The 25,023-nt window shown below is 35.6% G+C and overlaps 1 protein-coding gene across 4 annotated transcripts in view; it reads right to left on the reverse strand.

Annotated features, from left to right (window-relative positions):
- The window catches only part of Cdh8 (cadherin 8), a 352,592-nt gene that overhangs the window by 122,431 nt on the left and 205,138 nt on the right, over positions 1 to 25,023 (reverse strand). For all 4 annotated transcript variants that reach the window (XM_035442610.1, XM_035442608.1, XM_035442609.1 and 1 more), the window contains exons 4-6: positions 24,035 to 24,202; positions 19,674 to 19,861; positions 15,798 to 16,051 (exon numbers count right to left, since the gene is read on the reverse strand). In XM_035442610.1, coding sequence (XP_035298501.1) covers positions 15,798 to 16,051; positions 19,674 to 19,861; positions 24,035 to 24,202 — 610 coding nt within the window. The remainder of the gene's footprint in view (positions 1 to 15,797; positions 16,052 to 19,673; positions 19,862 to 24,034; positions 24,203 to 25,023) is intronic.

Below are 25,023 nucleotides of genomic sequence, written 5' to 3' on the forward strand. Positions count from 1 at the left end.
AATAATAACTGAAGCAGCTTTGGCATAAGGATAATTCTTTGTCACTCTGACCATTAAGTGTTAATAATACACTCCTGGGACATGGCAATATGCCAGGGATGGGATGAATATTGTTGTTGTCTAATGTCCTTGTATCCACAAAAACTACTAGTATGAGAACAGGCTGGTACATGCCTTTAGATTCTTAAACATTGGTTTTATGTGGTTGATGGGTAAAATTGTTTATGAAATATAACTGTTTATCAATGATGTCAAAACTTGAGGGAAAATGATTGGAAATTATAACTCTGTTCTGTCACAGTTTATTAATGATGACCAAAAGATGAGCAAAAAGAAGTGAAACACGTTTTCCAAAATAAAAACTGTTATGATCTATGTTTTGGAACAAAATGACTGTATCTCTACTTACTGAATTCTGTATAAAAAAACGAATCATCCTGGCTGCTCGACAGTCAGGTTGCGAGATTCTCCCCCCACCAAAAAAATAATAATAATGTTGCTTGATTTTGTGAAAACAATTGAGTGAATGCTATTGTGTTGAGTAATAGCACACTGCTATTGTTGCTGATAATTAAGAACATCTTTTACCTGATTAATATAGTACCTCAACAGACATAATGTATCTTCATATTCTCAAGACAGTATTTGGCTCAAAATTCCTACTTCTCATATTCATGTGTCTAGATGTAAAAGATGGATTGCTCACACACAGAGAGAGACACAGACAGAAGACAGATGCACACACACACACACACACACACACACACACACACACACACACACACTCATACACCATACTTCTCAACTTCTTTTTTTTTACCTAGCCCCAAAAGAGGAAGACTCTACCTGCTTTTCCTCCTCTGCAGTTAAGAATATCAGAATATAACAATTGATGATGATCATGATCACTTTCAGGATTTATTTGGTTCTCTTGTTAGTCCCAGTGCCTCCAGGGGCTACACAGACAAACTGTAGGTTGAATAAGAATATAGTCTAGAGCTCTTCAAATTATTATAACAATCCAGTTAACAAACAAGATACTGTAAACTTCATTCTTCTAATAGTTATACTGGTGAAATACCAGATAATTTTTTAAAGGTTTAAGTGTGATGATATATGTGATTTAATAAAGCTTGCTTGTGGATCAGAATGCAAAGATAGCCATACTAGTTAGCCATAGACTCAAGGCAGTGGTGGTACATGACTTTAATCCCAGGACACAATAGACAAAGGCAGATGGATCTTTTTCAATTGAAGGCCTCACTGGACTACAAAATAGTAGATCAGTCTAAAAGAGTAATAGATCTCAGAGCTCCCACCTTCAATCCCAGTACTAGAGAAGAAGCAAAGGGTCTCATGTGAGATTCAGTTGTCAGTTAGGAAGAAGACAGGATCTCCATTTCAATCTTGGTAGAGGTGACAACTTCTGACTGGCTGCTTTGCTTTTCTGATCTTTAGCTGGAACCCCAGTATCTGTCTCTGGGTTTTTTGTTGTATTTATGCTATAATTAAATCCTTAGTTTGTAACCTTTCTACTAAGTTATGTCTGTTCTTCAGTCACCTGATCCAAGAAACACCTAAGTGGGAATGGTAACATGCTTCCAAAATAAGGTAATGCATGTTAGTTTCTCAGACTGTAATGGAAAGTATTGTGGAAAGAGTTTTTATTGTGGAAGATACACAGGTATCTTTGCATTACACATCAACAAGGGCATTTGAAAGATACTGGTATCTGAACTCCATATGAATAAAACACAATGCTGTGACAATCCTCCCTGTAATTGTCACAGGACGAAGAAAGAAAACTGAACCTATATGTTTTTGAGGTTTCTGTCATTTTACTTAGGGTCAAATGTAGAAATTTTGTTTCCAAATGCAGTTCAGTTTGCTTGTCCTTTTTCTCTTTCTCTCTGTATGTGGGGTGTGTATAAGGTGTGCGTGTGTGTGTGTGTGTGTGTGTGTGTGTGTGTGTGTGTGTGTGTGTGTGTATTATTGTAAACTATTTCTCAAGTGCATTGTTTAAGTAACCTTACAAATTATATCATGTGCAAGTTTATTCAGTATTGGAAGACAAAGCCATGCTCTGTTATCAGTGGTTCTCAAATTTTGGATCATGATCCTTTCAGGGTTGCCTATCAGATATTTATGTTATGATTCATGACAGTAGCAAACTTACAGTTATGAAGTAGCAACAAAATAATTTTAAGGTTGGGAGTCATCCCAACCTAAAGAACTGACTGAAAGGGTTGCAGCATGGGAAAGTTAAGAACCTCTGCTTTAGAGCAGGCTCAGAGTGTCCAAAAATTTTCCATTATACCTACTTCCTAAGTGACCCACCTCCCAAGTTTATTATGGTTTGATGATCTATCCCTTGAGAGACATTTATCAAATAGATAAAAAAATTAAATTAAAGACACAGATTAGGTATGATGGGAACTAGCTCTGCAATGACCTAGAATTTCCCTACTGTACACAAGACATCACATTAGGTGGATATGATTTTTCTCTTGTGTAACTTAACATATGTATGGCAAGGCAATATAGGTACATAGCTTTCTTGGAGCTAACAGTGAGAGAAAACAAAATCCAAGACGAATAAAATTCTACAAAACTATTCTTACCAAAAGATGGAAAACAGGAAAAGTCTCCAGCATAGACAAATGTGTTGTGAATCTGAAGACTTCAACAAAGGATATTTTTTGTGAAATATTTGTACAATGTGTGAAGGTGTATTTCAGTGATTTGTATAATAAAAAGCTCAATGACTCATAGGTAGGCAGGCGGTATAGGCAGAATTTCCTGGGAGAGAAAGGAAAAGGGGCAAGTATCTAATGCACAGTAGAAGCCTGTAGAGGAGACAGAAGAAGTGAGATAAAAGAGAGGCAATACCATGTGGTAGAATGTAGATGAATATAAATAGGATAATTTAAGTTATAAGGGCTAGTTAGCAACAAGCTGAAGCTATAGTCCAAGCTTTCATAATTAATAAAGTGTCTCTGTGTCATTATTTGGGAGGTGGATAGAAGAATGGTTAAGATTTGTTACACAATTTGTTGCAAGTTTAGTAGTCAATGAAGAGGTGTTCCCAGAAAAAAATTGATCATGTTACAAACAAAACCTAAAACAGTTTAATTTTAGGAAATAGAAAGTCCATTTCTATTTAAAAGATTATTTAAAATCTTCATTAATCACCTTGAAGACAAAGAAATTACAGCTAGTATCAGTGAATATTGATAGGATGATGCCAACTCAAAAATATCAAAACATCCTATTATTAAAAGATAGCTTACTTGTTCTCAAATGATTATCTTTTAGCACTATCGATCATATCAATTTTAACCTCTCTCTTCACAAATAGCATTTAAATTAAGCAAATGCTACACAGACAAAATGATGGAAATAGTATCTCACCATCTAGCAGTCAATATAGACAATATTCATTATTAATACTTAGTAAAACATTGAGCTAATTATTATATCCATTCTTTCATTATATTGACAATCCTTATATAATAATCTCTCTTAATTATTCATCTAAAATAGGAGAGTCATCTATTTAAAATTAAACTGAATTCAATGTCTTAATGTTTATAATTATAAATGAAGATACTATATATTTCCACACACATAAAGCCATTGAAATTATACAATATCCTCACTGTGGTATTATAATAAGCTAGAACCACACTATAAATGATGAGTAGCTATCAGGAAGACGGATTTTGTTCAGCTTCTTTAATTTTAATTTTGGTCAAACTCATACACAATGCAGAAAATTACTCACAAAAATGCATACCCACCCAGGAATAATAATAAATGAATGCTGCATAATTGTGTCAAGGCAGTTTTGGTGAAAATTTTGTAAATTTGCTTATGTTTTAGAATTTTAGCTAGACATCAGACTTATTTAGCCACAACAAAAGTTAATGTAGTAAGTACTGAGAAAGTACTGGTTAGTAAGATATGTATGCTACCTGTTGTAAATTAGAAATACAAGGATATCCAAACCATGTGTTTATTGACTAATATTCAAAAGAAATAACTTAAGCATGGCATCTCAGTATTCTGCCACATGAAATTCTTTCTGTGGCACAAAATATTTTAATAATGTAAACTGAATCTAACTGAATCTCTGTCCCACACCATTGGGTACTTCCTTATACAAAGCCCAACATTTTAATTCCAGTTGATGTTAGCATGAATGCTTCCTTTTTGGATAAAGCAAAAGCCAGCCCTGGGGCTACACCCTTCCAACCTTCTTCAGTCCACACCTGTCCTGTCTAATATCAGATCCTTCCTTTGGGATGGCAGTGAAACCTTCTGCTGTTCTTCCTATTTCTGAATACATTTTTCCATGATTTTGACCATTTTCTAGCACATCATAAATGTTATTGTATTTATTATTATTGTGTGACAGTCTTCCAGAGGAGTCAAATACAAATATCTATGCACACAACCTAGGCAACTGAGGATGACAAATTAAATTAAAGATACCACCAACATCCAACCTAATAAGCTAAAGTGTTCCTACTGAATTGCTTATAGGAATATGGTTAAAGGACTATTTACAGGAGCTAAAGTGACTAAAAGAGCTGCACCATCAAAATTCCATCCCAGCATGGGTGAGAGCTCAGGAAAGCTAAAAACCTGTAGCACACTGCACAACTTGAAATAAGTTCAAGTTGCCCATTGTCTTTCTGGGCATCTTAACTGCTTTAGTTCTACTATTCAGCTAAGCTGGCCTGAGAGCTGTTTTTCAGCAGCCCTTACTGCATCCATAAACAAGGGGAGAAAGGTATGATGAGGTAGCATAGCAAATCTTGCTATTTTCAGGGACTTCCTGGAATTTCAGAGTTGTTTAACAAATTTAACAAATTGCTTGGGAAGGTAGAGTGTTTCACCTGCCTTTAGAACTTAGGCTTCAAGTGGCTTCTCTACAAGATGGGATGTTTTATCTTGGATGAAAGATCTATACAAGTATAAAGCTGCAAACATCTGTAGATCACCACAAATCAGATTTATACCTGGGGACTTGTTAAAAGGCAGAGAAACAAGGGCAAGGCATCCCCTTTGGTTGCAATCAGATGCCCTTAACAGAGTGGATCTAACAGACATTTTATAGAACATGAAAACAGAAATTTTCCACTTTCAAAGTGTGAGCATTCCTGAGATGATTTTACATTTTTTCTCTACATCATGAGTAAAATTTGATTGTCCTTCATCAACAACCAGATAGGTTGTACAGTTTCAGATTGGAGTGCAGACATAAATTGAAAAATACTTTGTTGAAATGATGCCCATGAGTATCTTGAGATCAGATAAGACTTCAGCATATCCTTGCCATGATGTAGCCAACTGGTTTATTCTGCCTAATGAGTAAAATAATGCTACTCAGATTCTTTAAGCATCTTTGTTGCTTTCACAATATAAGCATTATTAAGTTTTGTTTCCTGAAGAGCACAGATACTTCACCCATGACAAGACATAAAACAGCTGTTTTTAAACTCTATCAACACTTTCTCATTTAATTCTGTCTCTAGTGACTATTATTCTAGTTTTACCACACTACATCTCTTGTTTTAAAATATTTCATTAACACTTGCAGATCAATAGTTAATGATAGTCACCAGTCACTTTTACCACCCAATACCACAGTCATAGCTTTGAGGCCATTCAATTTGTTGTTTTGGTGTTAGCATCTGAAAATGTTCAACAAATATACATGTATTTATAGAAATTAAACACATGGGCATAAATGTGGTAGTAGTCTAACGACTTGAGCAGATAGAATTGTGGATTTACGGAAGAGACTCTAGTACTCAGGGAATCTATCTCAGTACTGGAGCACTATCCTAGTAAGTATATTGTGATGAGTTGGTTTAATACTCCATTCAGTCAAAACATGAACAAATAAAATAGTCTCCAATGTGCTTGTTCATTAGGAATGAGATATATTCCACAATTTCCTCTTAAAGAATAATGCAGGTATAAATACTATGAAGGACATGGTTAGAAATTCATCTGTAGTAGTCCATTCCTTATAGTCTTGCTGAGTGATAGAGACCTGTACTGGGTCTAGATTATTAGGAAAAGACTTATAAAGACCCTTTCAATTTTCCATGAGGAAGAATTCCTGTGTTTGACAGTATTTATCTGAAAGTAACTGACTAAATTAAATGAAGTGGTTCTTTTCTTTTCATTTGAATATTTTATTCTTTCGTTTTGCACTTCTGCCTCTTTCCTTTCATAAACTCTGACTCCTAACATGTCTTATATCCCAGTGTGCATCTCCTGGAGAGTATAACCTGCAAAATATTAGATACTAGGAATAAGAATGTTTAATTCCCTGAATTAATATGATAAAGCATTAATGAAATATAAACTCATCAGTGATTAAATGCTAAACACGTATGAAAAAAAGACTAAAAAGAATTCCAGTGTCTCTTGCTGAATGCACACTATATAACTGGTGAATGCATGCTAGAGTTTACTGAATGTTCTAGAGTAAGTGTACTCAATGTAATTTTTTTTCATGCTTTTACATAGAAACTTGCAACCAGAATCAGCGAACATATCAGGATATAGGAAATGGAGAGAGAAGAAAACTGGTAAAGGTTGTTATAGGCCTCAGTTCCTCAGAAGCCTATACAATAGACATCACTGAGGTCAGGAGAAAGGATGAAGCAGGTAGGAGATAAGGGTTGCAGTGTCAATCCATGAATTAAACAAAGTCTCCTCTACAAGCAGGTGCTTCCACAGCATTTGCCAGAATTCTCCAATCACATTTTGTCTGGTAATTGTGCCTTTCTCCACAGCTATATGAAGGAGGGCAGCTTTAGCTCTAGGGAGAGACCTCAGTGGACAGAATTGCCACACAAATGTGAAGACTTGAAACTGAATAACAAGATGTCATGTATAGATGAGTAGTGTTCTTGCTACGAGTTGAAGAGTGATGGCAGGAGACTCCCTTGAAGATTGTGGGCCATTTAGTCAGAAGTGCCAGCAGTGAATAGGAGAAATTCTGTCTCAGGTGGAAGAAGAAAACCAATGAACAACATTTGAATGTTATTTTTTTCTTGTCTTTTGTTTTATTAAGATTGCCGGATTTCTCTGTGTAAACCTGACTGAACTGGTACTCTCTATGTAAATTAGGTTGCCTTGAACTCACAGAATCTATCTTCCTCTGCCTCCTGAGTGCTGGCACTAATGGTGCATTCTTATTTCTGAATGCATGTCATGACATGAAAGTGGGATCCATGTATACTAGCAATCTAAGGCAACAAGGAAATACTATTTCACATCAAGGTAGTGATGTTCAATCACAACTAATTTAATAGATTACAAAAGTTTTACTGGAATATTTTAGGAATCTTATCTGAAAAAAATGTTGTCAAGTCAGAACAAAATCCTGAAGGGTCATGGCAATTAGTTATTGAATTGTAACTGTGTGAAGCCAATTCCCTGTGTTCTCAGAGAGTAAGTCAGTAAACTTCTTCAGAGTTGATATGCCTGACTTCACCGTTATTGCTATGTCTATTACAAGCTGCAGTTGTCTCAAGTGGATAAAATGAGAGTGACTTCCTGCTAGTTCACAGACTGACCGCATAGCTAAATATTTCATTAACATCACTAATTCTTCTTCCTTTAATGCACTTATTAACTATACAATCAGAGATGAAGTCATCAAGTAAAAAGAAGACACAGTTTGGTATGACCAAGCATTATTATATCTAACCATGGGTGGATCATAAGATAGAGCATAGGGGAACTCATGAACTCAAATGTCCTCACTCTAGCATGTCACTTTGAGTGTTCTGGATGCTCCAAAGAGCTCACAGGCAGCCTGTGTTGCATCTTTACTCATTTTTAAAAAATACCCCTCTCCTTATGAAAGAAACTTAATGGGGGACCCTAGAGCAAAGAAAGTTGAGTTCAAACTGATCTGCTCACAGTCTCTGTGTTACTTAGAATACCCTAGGGAATGGCTGTCCTTGGAGAAAGGTAATGTGGTTTGAGTTTTCAAATTTAGTAGGAGCAAATGCACTTTTAGAGTATAAAAAAAATGCTTTGTTCAACAGTGTCTACCGTCTTTCTCTGGAAAATTTACAGGAGGATACAATTTTGAGCTGACTGCAAGTGAAGATTCTATTTAGAGCCATACATAATAAAATAAACCCCTTAGTTATGAATCAGTTATTATATTTCACTGAACTCCAACTGTTTCTTTCTCACTGCTTAATTTCATTCTCGCTTTTGTTATTACGCCTAAAGAAACCATTTTAGCATTTTTTGCATGCACTTTGAGAATCAAAAATTCCATCTACAAGTTTTTGGCTTTTTGCCTCTAATTGCTCCACTGGTTGTTCTGGCTGCTTTAATAAATAATATTGTCTGCATTCTGCTAGTCCCAGAACTCTATTTATTATTTCTCTAAGGGAGTAAGGTATCTTTTTGAAAGAGAGAGAGGAAGAGAGTACTGAAAAAAAAACAATATATGGAGTCCACTCTCCAAATTAGTACAAGCATCTCTGTAACATGACATAGTTTTATATTACCCTCATCAAAAAGTTATAGTTTCTTCTGCTCAGATTTCTTAAGGAAACTGCTTCTTGAAGCTTGACTCCAAGGCTCTATAGTCTGACTTTATTTACCATAGCAGCAAAGCTTGTATTGAAGATAGCTAAGCTAACTATGTAGGGATTGCTTTTCCTGTGGTTATTCAATCATACTTTTGCTATAGAACATGAGTACCAAGGCATGGGATGCATCTTCATAAGAAGCAGCTTTATGGAAACCGTCAATGAGTTTAACAAGGGGAGCAAAATGAAATGTGAATGGGTGACTGTAAATGTAAATGAATGAAGGATTGAATGCATGCATGCATACATGAATGAGTGAATGAATGAATGGATAAGTGAATGTGCATATATAACACTATATTCTGAATTAGTTACAACCAGTTTGGTTAGGAATAGAAAGGATTTGAAATGGTATTGAGAGAGTTTGTACTTTAAGTTGGGAAACAATAAAACTTGGAGAAAATGAGTATAGTATCAAATAAATCGTTTGTTTATTTAAACTCATTAGATTCTTATCACTACACACTTGTAAATTCCAGGTGGGAATTTCAAAAGGTGCACAGTCTTTGCAAAACAGCATGGAATTTCCTCAAAACATTAAAAACCAAGCTGCAATTTGATCTCATGGTCCCATTTTTGAGTTTTACCAGAAAGAATTGAGGAAATCATCTCAAAAACATAAGAATTCCCAAGTTTACTGAGATTTATTCAAGACTTTTGGGAGAGGATTCACATACAGGTCTACTGGGTGATACTAGATAAGTAAAGTACAATACATACATACATACATACATACATACATACATACATACATGTATATAATTCTACCTAAAAATGATGGAGATAATAAAATATGTAAAAATGTAGATAGCCCTTGACAACATTGCAATAAATTAAATAAACTTGTAGCAAAAAAGACTGTATGGTTTGCTTATATAAAGTAAAATAATTAAACTCATTTAGAAAGATGAGGATAACCATCAGAGCAGAAGAATAAGCATGATTTTTGTTGCACTGGGCTATGTTAACAGGTTACAGCACTAGGGTGAGCTCTTGGCAATATTTCTCTCTCCCTTTTCCTCTCTCTCTCTCTCTCTCTCTCTCTCTCTCTCTCTCTCTCTCATCCACACACAAATGCACAAGCATGGAGATGTATTGTTGAAAGAGTAAGGAGGAAATCAGACAATGTAGAGTATTATTCCAAATTAATTCAATTCTCTGCATAGTCAGAAATTCTTCTCTTTCAGCATCTCTGGTGATGCTGGTGGTGACAAGTGTTTTCATGAAAAGAGCTCATTAACAACCAGCCTGGAAGCCAAAAGGAGGTACAAAAATGCTATCATACCAGGAGGAAAACAGCAATGCACTGCTCTTGTGTTGAGTGGGCACTTATGCTTAGGAGAGGGATCAGGACAACAGACTATGTGGCCACTGTGATCTGGTGTCAATCACCTATTCTCTTACTAAGTGGACACTAGTTTGACTTTTAATTTAAGCAGCTCAGGCAATCTTATTCAAAGTGAATATTCTGAAAAACAGTAGAAAGCTACTACTTTAATAAAAGTCACCTTTCATTTCAAAATCAGTGACCCCCATTTAGACTTGAAATAATTTTTTGTAGGGAAATGAGACACGGGTTTTACATGCAAGTGTCCATTTATTTTTAAAACTCACAGTATATTAGGTGTTTATCATCTTACATTCAAATAATTCACTTCATTTCATACCATTTTTGTGAGATTGTCACAATATATGGCATTTTTAGTAAACATCAGTTGTCATCATTCTATTTTCATTCAAGAATCTGAGATCCAGTAGGCCACTCATGGACTTAGTGGTTAGTGGTAGAAACTCAGGTTTAGGTCCTGCACCCATAGCAACCTGATGCTTTCTCATGCACATGCCCCTCATCATTTCTTAATTTTAGCTTCCTTTCTGCAAAACTAAAACCTTACACCATTTCTCAGAACTCTGGAATGATGTTAGATTCATCAAATAAGCTTCACATAGATTCCCCCATTCATCTCCCTGATCACACCACAGCTCACAGCCAGTAATAGCACACCATAGAAAGCAGCAAGGCAGATGAATGGGGCCATCCCACATAGACTTGACTTGACATCAGAGTTGCATTATTTTTCTATTTCCTTTATAGTCACACTGATTTTTGTGAAGCAACTTAGAAAATAAAGAATGAGTTAATCTTGTCATTGATCACCAATAAAGAAAGGAACTATGTCCTACAGGTATAGAACAGACATTGCAGTGCCTAAACTACTGCCCACTTAAAGGATCTAGTCTAGGATATCCCCAGTGGACACTTTTCAGTCTGGCTAAGGCAGACACTACCAGGAGGTAGGAATGAATCCTTTGGGAGGTAAACCTTGAATAAGGGTGTGCCTTTGTAGAGGATACTGAGGCTGTTGCCTATTCAAGTCTCTCTCTCTCTCTCTCTCTCTCTCTCTCTCTCTCTCTCTCTCTCTTTTTCTGCCTCATAGCTGTCATATTGTGAGGAGCCTCTTCAGCAACATGACCCCAACTTTGATCCATGGAATTGTCACAGGCTCATAGCACAATTGCTGAATACATAACAGGAACATGAAAGTCTGAAACCAGGAGACACTAACCCTTCCTCCTAGTAAGTTGATTGTAGGTATTTTGCTACAGGGTTGGAAGATGAATGTATGAGTTTTTTCTCATTGTTGTGACAAAATACTTCGAAAAAAGTAGTTTAATGAAGAGGAGGTTACTTGTGGATCACAATTTGAGGTACATCCCATTATGCCAAAGTAGGAAAAGCAGCAGCTCTTGAGAGAACTGGTCACCATCCACTTCTAGTTAATAAGCAGAGAGGGCAAAATGCCAGTGTCCCTAGGAGAACACTGTTCTTGTAAAGTAGGGTGGGCAGAAGGGCTTTTTCCACCTCAATTAAACCATTCTAAGAAAACACCCTCATTGACCTTCTTGGTGATATGATCCCATGGTGATTCTAAAAGCAGTCAAACTGACAATGAAAGTCACCCATCTGTTTGTGTGATACTTGAAGAGTTCATTGTTCAGTTCTCATCACCTCATATTTCATCTCAAAGTGTTATCACATTAAATTAGCATATTAACACAGACCTTAAGACATATTGATCACATTAGTGGCAACATTGTAATCATCAGCATGAGGAAATTAGAATAAATGACATTGCTTGCATTATATATATATATATTCTTTGAAATATATCTTAACCCAAATAAACAAACTACACAATAATATAATAAGACAAACCTACTGTTTCTTCTAAACAGATCTAGCCACTGTTACTATAGTTCTCTTCACAACTACTAATATTTAATTTTCACTGAATTTTTAAAAAGCAAGGCTTGAAGAATTGTTGGGGTGATTTAAAATGCTCAATGATCTTGCAGAAGACCTTAGTTTAATCCCTGGTTCCCACATGGTTGCTCACCAATATCTGTAACTCATGATTTAAGGGTTCCAATGTCCTCAACAGTCTTCAGGGCATACTACTCAGACACATGGTGCACAAAGATATATGCAGGCAAAACACACATATATGTAAAATAAAAATTAATCTTTAAAAAATTAAAACATGTGATGATTTATTCCTTATTAGCTAGCAATGCTAATAGATGCAAAATCTGATAAAAATGACTTCATTTGCTCAATGACCTATGAGGAACATAGCATGATATACAATGAAGAAAGTGAGTCTCAGAGAACTGGAAGCCTGACTGCTGCTGCAAAATAACAATCATATGATTTTTTTTTTACTTATTCTGCCTAAGTTGAGAAACATCCTCTTTAAATTGTCAGAGATTATTCTACATTACTGAGCAACACATAGTAGAGATGAAAAAAGCAAACCCTTAAGTAATGTTCCTGGGAAGGAGACAGTATGATCATGCTAACATTGCTCATTTTCCTCTGGATTAGAATCCTGAGACATGCAGATATGAACATAGATGTAGATGTAGGTATAAGTATGTCAAAGTGCAGGATATTTCTGTCTAAGAGCTGTGTTCAAAAATGAATTTCAGAGGAAGTCAATGAGGCAGCAAATGACTGCATGTTTTTAAAATAGCTGATGCCAAAATAGCTAATTATTTTTTTAGGATGGCAAATCAAATATTATCCTGAAAGGAGGATACACCCTTATCTGCCTATTAAATACAGTAATTCTAAAGAGAAAATAATGTGTAGCTATCTGTTGCCTGGAGACTCCCTGAGCTGTCACATTCTCTAGATCTACTTTAAAAGGAAAAGTTGTTCGAAGCCCATCTGCTAGCTTTATAATGACCTATGCCCTGACCTGGTGAGTCGGGAAATTTAATTTTCTTGTCAAATTAGCCATTTGTGTATAGACATAATAAAGCTACTTTCTATAAGCCAACAGGCAGAGGAGGGTGACAGAAACGCAGAGTTGACACTGCAAGGGGAAAAAGGCAGTAGTTCATACTTTAAATGTCATCTCCTGGGGCCAATGGGCCTGCCAGGACTTAGTGAAGCCCACATTCTCCCTGACATATCAAAGTCTACCACACATACTTTGAAACAGTTCTGTCTCTCCTTTGTTTGGTACCAGAGATTGGTAGGAACTTGCACTTGCCTGGCATGTATCAGAAGCACTGATATGTCTATGTCACCAAAGCACACTTGATCTGTCCATCTCTTTCCAATGTCTCCCTTTAGCTGGACTGAAAAAATGCTGGTTTTGAAACTAGATTGTTGCTGCTGAAGAATCTCTAGGTTCTTCCACAGACACCTTTCTAAACAGTGACAATAGCAGATATGACTATAATCAGTTACATTGAGAACTGCAGCTTGACTCCCTGAGAACTGGAATTACTTCAATAAAACTGGTTTTCCATTAGTATAATAGAGAGATTATAAAATGTGTTAAAAACAGTGAGAGTGGGTATTGACCCTGGTTAATGCTCACGTCCATGGTGCAATTGTTTTGTTTTGAGTTACAAAGCTTCCTAAAACTCATCCCTGATTGAGAACATGCCATTTCATAATAAAGCATTGTCACTGGTGTAATGGACACTGTATTTGGAATGAATCTCTTATATGCATTATATATAATATATTCCTTTTTGGAATATATAGATGTGTGTGTGTCTGTGTGAGGTAATAGTATGTGGATCCCTTATTCCTTAGAGAATCATGATTTAATATATTCCTGAGAACTTACATGTTTTTTGCTTGTAACAAGTAGAAATTTCATCAAACCAATGTTTGATATTAATCACAGAATAGGAGTTCAGTTGCACCCATAGGGTTTACTCCCTTCACATTCTGTCTCATGCTTAGGCTTGTGAGAAAAATAAGGATGTTTTCTGACAGAGAACATATAAAAAACATGAAAAAAGTTCATGAATTCACGCCACAAATACAGCTGGACCTATTCATGTTAGATCCCACCACAAAGACACTGTACAACTGCATTTCGTAGCCATACAAAATTATTTTTCCTACCCTTATTTCACATTTGACCACCAAATTTCACATTTGACCTTCTCACAGATATAATTCTTCCAACGAGATGATGGATATTCTGTATGTACACAATAATATTGTGTTCTGAGATGAGAATGGCCAGCAGGCCATTATTCAAATCCTCACATGGAGGACTAGCTTCTTAGTTGTTTTCTTAGTCAGTAATCTTTTTATTGCCTCAAATTTAAAGATAAATTGTGTTTTAATAAGAGCTTTGGGAGGCCCTGACAGTCCTAAAGAATTTCTCCTCCACCTTTATCATGTACACCAATTTATCATGTACAAGTGATGGGAACTTAGCATATTTTAAGTTCATAAAGAGTTGATAATGAAAAATAATATATTAAGTAATTATTAAAACATGGCTCTTTTCAGATTTCATGTACTTATACTCTATTTACATCATTTCTACACTTCCTGCTCATGTTTCAGCTTCTCATCCTCCCACAGCCTTCCAAACTCATTAACTCTTCTTGTACATTTATTGTTGTTGATGTATCTATGTAACTAAAAAATCCAAAGGAGCCATATATGCTTTGTTTCATCAAAGGCATAGGCTTATTATATTTTTTTCAAATTTACAGTGAAGGACATGAAAGGTCTAATACATAAGCATATTGATGACAAAAATGGAAAAGCAACTATAAAACTACTATCTAAAAATAAAATAGTATTATAAATTTTAAAGTGTAAACAAATGAAAACTCCAGAAAATTTACTTTCCTAGAGATTCTCTGAAAAAATCATGGCAAAGATGCCAATCCTAGATATGTGTAGCCTAGAAATAGAAAATGTGTTCTTATACCTTCCCTCTCACATACACACTCACACTCTCATGCATACACATTCACTCTCAAACAAACTCTCTCTCTCTCTCTCTCTCTCTCTCTCTCTCTCTCTCTCTCTCTCACACACACACACACACACACACACACACACACACACACTGCAACCTTGGAGACAAGCACACGAGATAATAAATGTTCAATGTTCAGAGTGATTTCAGCTTGAGCAGCTATACTATCACACTATCATTTCTTGACGTCTAAAAAGAAAAGATATATACAAATGAATAGAAAAGAACAGGACTGAGCCTCATTTTAAAGCCAAAAAATTGAAGAAGTGATTGATTTCCATCCTAGGAAAAATTTCTAAGTAAGAAAATTAAGAACATGAGGCATTTTTAAATGACACAGAAATATTTGTTTTTCTGTAAAAGAAGCCATTCCAGATATGCTGACTTATCAGAAATGATCACAAACTGAGAAGAAGGCAATTTCAAACCCACATTCAGAAACAAGATAGGGTCTACTAAATGTGGTGACATGGTGGTCTCATACCTCTGAATTCTAATACATAATTCACTATATCTGTCAGGAGAGACAAAATACAACTGGCAATACTCATGCAACACTAAAAAATAATAAAGCATAAAATGAAAAAGATCCATCCCAATGTGCTATAAAATACTTGCAATTTTGCATCTCCATCTAGCTTTCCCAAGAGCTGGAATAATTTGATTTATTTTGATATTCCTGTTTCTAGGCATTGTCTGTAGCTCTTAGTAGATAAACATATGAAAGTCCACACCACCCACACAGCAAGAGGATAAACTGACAGAAAGCCCTTCATCACTGAAGAACAATCCCAAAGGCTCCTTCTCTTGTCCTACAAAGTAGCAAGTACTCCACTTAAATGAGAAATACCTTATTGGACTAGAAGTAATATCAGGGTCACGTGCTGTCACTTGGCCAATCACAGAGTTCAAAGCAGCATTTTCATGAACTTCAAGGAGGTATGTTGGTGAAGAGAAGACTGGGGGCTCATCAGCATCCTCCACAACAATTTTAACTGTTGCTGTGTCCTTAAAGGGTCCCCTGCCACTGAAACGTGGGTCGATGTGGATATTGGCTGCCTCCACCTTCAGTGTATAGGATTTTTTGGTCTCAAAGTCCAGAGGCTGTTAAAAAAATGACAAAGATGAATGCTTCTCTCTAAACCACAGCAGCAAGAACAAATGAGTATAATGCGGATGGATGGAAGTTATTCTCATTTAAGCCTGTTTGTGACTCTTAATGGGATTCAATCCCCAAGATTCAACCTGTAAATTTTGCAGGCATTTATTGATACTTGTTTATTATACCAACTCAGCAAGTCTAATCTATTGTTCTGTTTTGTTTTCCTCATTTCACTTAGAATTCACAAAATATTCACAGTCATGAATTGTGACATCAAATTTTCACTTCAGAGTTGTAATAAAATTTTACTATTGATGACATGACTGGCATGCTAATCATATGGTTAACCAGGTTTCTGCTGGTGACAGATAAGGCAGCATTGAATACAATCTCTGTCTGAGAACAATATTCTGGCCTTTCTGCAACAGTGTGTGAAATGGCAAGACTAGAAATAATTATTGTTTAGTACGAGGAGACTTTACAAAGCATGATTTAGCACTAATCCTAACAAAGAGCATTTCATATCATTTCCAAAACAGTTCTACTCTAACTGATTATGTGGACAAAATGGGTTTATTAATTTTTAGGACATTCTTAGGTCTCTGTCATACAAACTAGGCTATGGAAGAGGCAAACATATAAAGAAATATGCTTTCACAAAGAGACATATTTGGGTTTGTATTTAGGAACATGAAGTGTGAATGCAAATAAGTTGACACAAGTAGGTCTGACTTTGCCTCACACTAACCACTTATAAACTGAAATTACATCATTTCTCTACCATTGGTTATATTTCTGAAAGAGTTAACATCACTTAACAGTCTAAATGACATTGTCAATAATGGGTGTAAGTCACGTGATGTAAGAGATACATTCCCTTACATACATTAGAACTGATGTGTACCATACCAATCTAGGCAAATTTTTGGCAACTTATAATACTCCAGATTTTTTAAAAAATTTAAGTCTGTCAAGATTCAAGAAGATAGTTTATGTATGCATTGAAATTTCCCAGAAGAAACAGAACTTTAAATCTGCATTGCAAATTTTTAGAAAATAGGAAGCTGGAACAAAAACTAACATCAGTGAAGTCTTACAGAGCACTTGTGCAAGATTAAATATATATTCTTATTTCAAACATCCAAGTTGATTTTTATATGTGAATTCAGATGTAATGGGAACTTAGCTCTCCTCCCCAATATTTTCAGGTATACAGTGGAAACACACATCCCTGTTTTTTCTGAAATAACAATGTGTCTGTGTATAATTTGGAAGAGATGATTTAGGATGGTATGAGAATATTCAAACTCTGTAAATCACCCACACCATAATAATCTTGCCTTTCTTTGCACTTTACAAAATCTGTTCAAAATATGCTCTGTAATGTGTTAACAGCAATACTGACTGGCAGATAGTAATTGTGTATATTTTAAGTTACAATAATATGCTAATATACAAATCGAGGAATTGATCAAGTCAATTGGCATATCCATCATCACACCACATTATCAGTTTGGGTGGATATTAAGAATCCTTCCTTCTAGAAATGCTGTGCCCATCACACTGCACAAAATACAACTAAATATTGTCTAGTTTTGTACTATTGGATCTTTTGATCAAGATCTTTCCTTTTTCTTTACCTCCTGAGGTCAGAATCTCCAATCTCAAATAGCTCTCTAAGCATTCTCAAGGTAGATTCTAGATTCTTTCATAGAAGGATCCCAGGGCCTAGTCTGCCTAAATGAGTAAATAGGCTCCCTGTACCTTACTCCATTTTTTGTTTCTGTAAAAATCAAAACCTGGCAGTTCTCCAAGACAACTTCGCTTATTTTTTTCTTTTCATCTGCGATTTGCAGCCCAGCATAACCATAAAGGGTCCAAACAAATTCTGCATCCTTAGGATTTTATCAGTCACAAAGCAGTGGCACATAAGCCTATAGAAATTTGACCCCTTTACACCCTTTTCTAAAATTAACTTGTGCTTTGTATATCATGAAATACGTGGCATATGCCTCCAAGTTTATAAATATTAGTGGACAGTATTACAATGAACAGCTCATTATTTAAGCTTACAAAAGTACTGGACAGGAACAAAGGATAGCAATTAATAAAAACAATACAATGGAATTAGGAGATTTTTAGCCAAGGAAAATGGTTTTGAGTTACTAGAAATGGAAACTTTCACGTATTGTTCAACTGTTAGTCCAAACCTCTGACCTTGGATCCCAGCATGAGAATAGTGTTACTCACTGAAAATTAAAATAAATAAAGACATTGTTCCCAAAATTGATTGTAAAGATGTTTAAACAAAAACATATCCAGAAAATTCCAGGTTTTTATTGTTGATTCTCTTCAATAAGGAATTTAAAGGAACTACCATTTCACATCCATTTTGAGGAATCAGAGATAGAATATGATGATCTTACTCATGATAGACAAGCATATTTCATCAGACTACATCCCTAGTAAAATATTATCTTCGTGTCACATGATAGAATTGCACAGTAGTCTTACTGTTCTGCTCCGTAATGCTTACAAAGACAGCAGACACAAAATTAATTGTTCCCAATAATGTATTCCAGCACATATTTTCTTATTCATAAATTAGATAATCTATTTAAAATATGTGCAACAAAGATGTGAAGAATATTATTGAAGAAATACCATGTCATCCATCTTGATATATCTCTCGTTACACAAGTGAAACTCTGTACCCATACATCATGAGCTCTATGTTGTATGCTTTTTATGAAGGAATAATTCATGACCAAGAACATAAATTGAAAATCATACAAATAGTTCACACCTACCACCAAAACAAAATGAAATCAAGAACAAAACACTGGACAAAATGGTTCAAATTTCCTTTTTTTCAGAAATTTATCTTCTTGTTCTAATGGCCTTACCTCTAGAACATGGAAAGCATGAGATATATTTTGTGTAATACTTCAACTTTTGACACACAGTTTAAAATAACCAGTGGTAGGAGAGTTCGTTCCATCCTGAGCTCCAGAGCTATATAGGATGCCTGATTCTGAGTGTCATGTTTGTTTCAGAATTTCTTTGTAAGCAAATTTTCAATAAGGACTTGGGGAAATGTCAACACATTTGGGAAGGGTATCTTAAGAACCAAGGGAGCAGAAATATGAAAGTTTATAGATTAGAATCTATTGAACTTGTTGATTCTAAGGAACATTGAGACATGTTCCTACTGAGAATTCATTCAAACTTTAGGTAATTATACACTGGATTAGTTTCATCAGCCAGTAGTAACTGTCCATCCATTTTGCTCTTATTGGCTGAGGGTTACTTGACTTCAATGTCCTGCATAAAGACTGAGTGACTTTCTTGCCTCAGAGAAGAAATTACTGAATCATAAAAGTGGAGGTAAGTAGTAGGAGACTAGCTACATCTGAGTAACTGTTTATCAGAGTGACATGTGAAATGTGATGTGATCCCAAGAGACTGGTAATACTGAACAGTGTTATTATGTACACTTTCTCATCCCATCCTCCTGACTAAATCCAAGCTATGGAGTCTGCCTATCTATTCAGATCTCAGATATTTTGAAAGTCTAATTTCTAGGAGGTACTTAAAAACTCAAGGAAATACTCTTTATCTTACCTTTCTTAGTCGTATAACACCATCCTGGGCCTGGGCATCAGAAGTGATTTCAAATAGTGCTGTTCCATCTCCATCAATGATGTCATATGATGATTGTGCATTTTCACCAATATCCTGGTCATTTGCTTTAACCCTTCCTATTGCTGTGCCAAGAACCACATCCTCTGGCACTGAGAAGTGATACAGACCTTTAAAAAGAGGAGAAACCCTGGGTGGTACACAAACACTATTCACTCTCTGATTGATTTGCCACAATTAATTGGATATTTCCAATCTTCTGGACATTTCTAGAAATGTTACCAAGACAGTGCTAGATATGGTTGAACATCTCTTCATTTAAAAAAAAAAGTGAAAGAAATTTTTCTAAGAAGTAGTGAACCCTCTTCAACATGCTTCAGAGAAAGAAAATTCACTTATTTAATCATATATTTACCAAGTATTTATTTGTAGTAACCAGACCAGGATATTAGTGAGTCTATGTGAATTTCCTTTTCTATTTTCTGGATAATCACAATGCCTGCCTGTTGGGATATTCATTGTTGCCTCACATAAAATATTAAGCTAATTTCAGCATAGGGAGATGCAATGTATTACACATTGAAAGTCACTTTTGAACTTACTTTTATATTTACTAACTTGTAGGCCATTTTTGATAAAATCCAATTACTAAACTTCTGCTGTGCCCTGCAGCAAGGTGTCCAGTTACATGAAATACTCCCCTTGTCACTAAATTCTTCATTGCTCTAAAGACTAAAATCCTTCCTTCAAAACTCCCTAGGCAAAAATACAATTACAGTATGTTTTTTCTCTCCTATGGGGATGGTAAAGCATGTCCAATCAGTGGAATGTGTCCTGTTTTTATTGCAGTTTCTTCGCTGAGATGTTGGTTGCAGACATGTGCATTGGTATAGTGGAAGCTAGGGGTACCAGACCACTCTCCCTGGCCATTAACACATTACTGCTCACCTGTCCTACATATGTCTATCTGTTCTTGTATTTCTTTGCCTTAGGGCTTTATCTTGCCTTCAGATTCCATTTCATCCATTGTGTGTCAGGCTGGAAGTACTGCTCCTGCATTGATTTGTCCCACAGAAGTTGTCATCAAAGACTCAGAAGAGTTAGTTTATGAAATACCATACTCCACCCTTCTCTGAAGGGATAACTGAGTTATTGCCAATTTTTAAAAATGTTTGCAACAGGTCAGACTTTTCTCAGTAGGATAAAGATACATTAATCTGTGGTGGTAAGAGTTTTGATCATGCACACTGCTGGCTTTATAACCTGTCCTTTCTCAGTTTCCCACTGGTGTTCCTTGGGAAAGTTAAACTAATCATATTCAGGTTCTTGTCTTTGGGCCTATTTCAGGCAAACCCAACCTCAGACAAACAGAAAGACTGAATCCTCTTGCAATCACAACAAGGGGAAAACAACTGTTCAATGGACAGCAAGCCCAAAGGAAAAGTTAAATCTATAGAACACTGCATAATTACAGCTTAAACTCAAATTTTGAATCAATGAATAACCATAGTTTATATTATCATTTAGAGTGTAAGATTAGTTTTTTTTGATGAGTTAAGTTCATATATTCCTTTCTTCAATGATGGAGTAATACTTGCCTGAATCATAACGTTATGGAACTGAAGAAAAAAAACATTTTGCAAGTGGTTTTAACCTAAGGTAGGAAAAGAAAACAATTCTGACTAACACATGCTCCTCTCAAGGTTTGGATTCTGAGTGAATTTGTATATTATCCCTTTAGTGTGCTTGTTATGTAAATAGCCAGTGAGTGGACCTCACCAATCCTACTCCACATAGCCTTGAAAAGCTAAGTAAATGGAGCATTCTGTGTACCAGGCTTTCTCTAGGGCCACCAATCAGCTCCTAAATCATGACACAGAGACTTATTATTTTTTGTTACAAATACCCTGCCGGTGCTTAGGTAGGTTTCTGGCTAGGTCTTTTAACTTTAACCTGTTTATCCTTATCTACCCTTTGCTTCAGGCATATTATCTTTCTCACTTCTATATATCTTACTTTCACTGCTTTTCTATGTCTGGCTGGCTGGTGTCTGCAAGACATCTCACACTAGGCATGTCCCTAGCTCTCTCCATCTTCTCTCCTCCTCTTCTTTTTGCTCTCCTTTTTATTCCCTGTGCCTGCTAACTTTTCTTATCCCTCTCTTGCTTAGATTGAACATTCAGCTCTTTATTTGACCAATCAGGTGTCTCCAGGAGTCAAGGTGAAACAGATGCAGCATATCTCTACAAAATTAAACACACATCTTTACATTGTTTCACAAATGCAGCATAAAGAAAAGTCACACAACTTTACCTAGCTAAAATAATATTCCACAAAGTTCTCTGTGGTTTGTCATCTCCATTATGGTAATCATGGTTAATAATCATTACCTCCACAAATGGGAATGCTTGAGAAACTTACCTATCACTGTTGAATCAAAATAATCATCTCTCTGCAAAAGATGAGCTGCATGTGACTGAGTGAACTACAAAGGGAGCAGGAAGCAAAATAAAAGACTGGAGAATGGATAGGATGAATTATTTCAATGATTTTTCTTTAAAGGGTTCTAATTCTTATTGGGGTAGAAATAAAAGTTGTTCAATTCTATATGAAAATATATCTCTGCACTTTCTGCCTCCCTCCTCTCATTTGCTAGTTACTCTCTTTCCTTTCACAAAAGTGTTTTCTTGTGGTGTTTTTTAAGGCAGCAGGAAGCTTCACTAGGTACTTAGCTGCTGATATCAGAAATGTAGTGTTATCTTTTTAAAATCATAAGGCAATCCACCCTTAGACTTACATAATTCATATCGAAGAACTTACAGGCCATATACTTTATTCTGCTTATACTTCTACCATCTTTGCTTGCCATGGCTCTTACAAATTTTGAAATGAAAGCTTGCAAACTTCTTCTTAATGGACTGTAATGTGGTGAAGACATGTGTAATTTTATTTATTTATTTATTTGTTTATTTATTTATTTACTTATTTATTACTTTTCTTTAACAAACTCACTCAATTCACCTACAAATTAAGATATTTTAATGACTTCTAGTGATCACAGTACTAAACATGGCACACTAATTCAGTCATAACTCATTTTTCTGTAACCTTATTTTCAATACCTTTCATCAAACCTAACTCCCTGACCTATTTGGTTTCAAAGGCAGCAAATTATTTTTTTTTTAATTTGGTTTTTCGAGACAGGGTTTCTCTGTGTAGCTTTGGAACCTATCATGACACTCCCTCTGGAAACCAGGCTGGCCTTGAACTCAGAGAATTGCCTGCCTCTGCCTCCTGAGTGCTGGGATTAAAAGCGTTTGGCACCAATGCCTGGCTATTTTATTATTTTTATATTGTATATATTTAAGGGTGACAATAATTTACTGTATGTACACATCAATAATTTGGAAGTGTGCATACATGTACAAATTGAGGACAATAATAGCTATAATACCCCCAAAATAGAAATAAGTGATGTACCTATTGATTGAAGATTAGATACCTAAGCAGTGGTACATATGACTATAAACTCAGTGTATTTTTCAGCCATAAAATTGAGTGTCTTTTCATTGACAGCATCACTGAGCATAGAGGACATTACATTAAATGAAATAAATTAGACTAAAATATCCATCTAATTTCAAAGTGACTATGATTATATAAATATGCAAACATATTATGACTGATATATGTATTTGTAACCATAGATTTTTAGCACTGGTGTCTATTCTCCCTCCATTGGCTTATTGATTTCATCCTATTCCAGGTTATTCTATGCATCCTTCATTTCTCAATTCAGGAATCCTCCTATCAGGTCTGAAAGACTTTGAAAATTCCTCATCATATTACTTAGATAAACATAAGAATTGTTTTATGAGAAGAAGAGGATGTATGTAAATAATGATCATCTCCCTAGACAACTGACAGTAGCTGCCTGGAATTCTGTTGATGTTGCTAAAGCAGGCCATACCCTCAGCAGGATGGAGTTACTAATGTCTCTTGTGCTGGCAGGAAAAAGGATGTCTGTTTGGAAGCTGTTTTAATGTGGAGTTTGTTCCCTTCTACAGACTTTATTTCTTTTCTACAACAATGGCATCAATAGTGGATCAATATCAGGGATGAATTTTCATCATTAACTCAAGTACTTTCTGATTCAATTATCTGCTATGTCCTTGATATTTAGGGTTTTCATGGTGTCCTTGAAATTATGAAAACGGAGATAAAAGGGTGTCTTGGCATACTTTTCTAGTAAGCAGTCCATAGCCGTTATCAGGTTCTATAATGATGAGGAAAATTTTACTAGAAATCTGCTTGATTTGAGGCTAGTGTAGGAAATCACTTACTCTGGGCAAATTTTGGAGGATTGTCATTAACATCAGTAAGGGTCACTGTAAGTGTTGTAGTTCCAGACAGACCTCCAGAGTGTCCTCCCATATCTTTGGCTTGGATTACAACAAGGTATTCCTCCTTGGCTTCTCGGTCCATGTTCGGAAGAGCAGTTTTTATAATAGCTGAGGTAAACAAAAGGATAAATGAACTTCAGTAGAGTATTCATTAAGCTACACAGACATACATATGCATACATCAAGTGCCTCCTTAAGAAGATTTTGTTTTTTGCTGATATTTAGCTGTTATTTATCTGTAATATTGGTGTTGAGTCTGAATGTGGTGGTCATAGGAATTCATGGATAACCTGAAAATACAGCTATTGTAAGGCATTAAGAGATTTTGTAAAAATATACTTTAGAAAACAAACTGCCTACCAAATTAAAGTATAAATCACAGCATAGACCCATCTTAGCAGAAAAACCCTACAAGTGAAATAATTCTGCAATTTATCACATACCCCAATTCCCTTAGAAGATGAGTAAATCAACAAACAGCTTGGAGGCTCTAAGGTCAAAGATAAATTATTCTATGGCTTGTATTACCAAAACATTTTACAATGACTGTCATTTAGAACTTTTTTTCAATACATAGTGGCTAATACCATTGACCCTTACAGGTACATATGTTTTCATCAATTTCATATGGTGAATTTACCAAGTTAGTTAAATAGTTTCACAGTGAGATACATACAGTCTATTTAATTTCCTCACTTTTACAGCACCCAGTAGTTCTGTTGTGAGCTTGTTAGCTAAATCTTTTCCTTTTTTCCATTGCTCCTTTTCCTTCTCAGTCTCCAACTCTTCCTTTTCATCCTTCTCCTTCTTTTTCCTTCTGTATCTTTGACTGTTTTTTCTTGTTTTTCACTGATAGGACTACTCAAGATTTCATACCTTCTAATCAAGTACTCCTACTGAGCTCTACCCCTAGCCTGTCCTGTGTTTTC

This window comes from Cricetulus griseus, chromosome 3 (assembly GCF_003668045.3).
Source record: "Cricetulus griseus strain 17A/GY chromosome 3, alternate assembly CriGri-PICRH-1.0, whole genome shotgun sequence".
Lineage (NCBI taxonomy): Eukaryota > Metazoa > Chordata > Mammalia > Rodentia > Cricetidae > Cricetulus > Cricetulus griseus.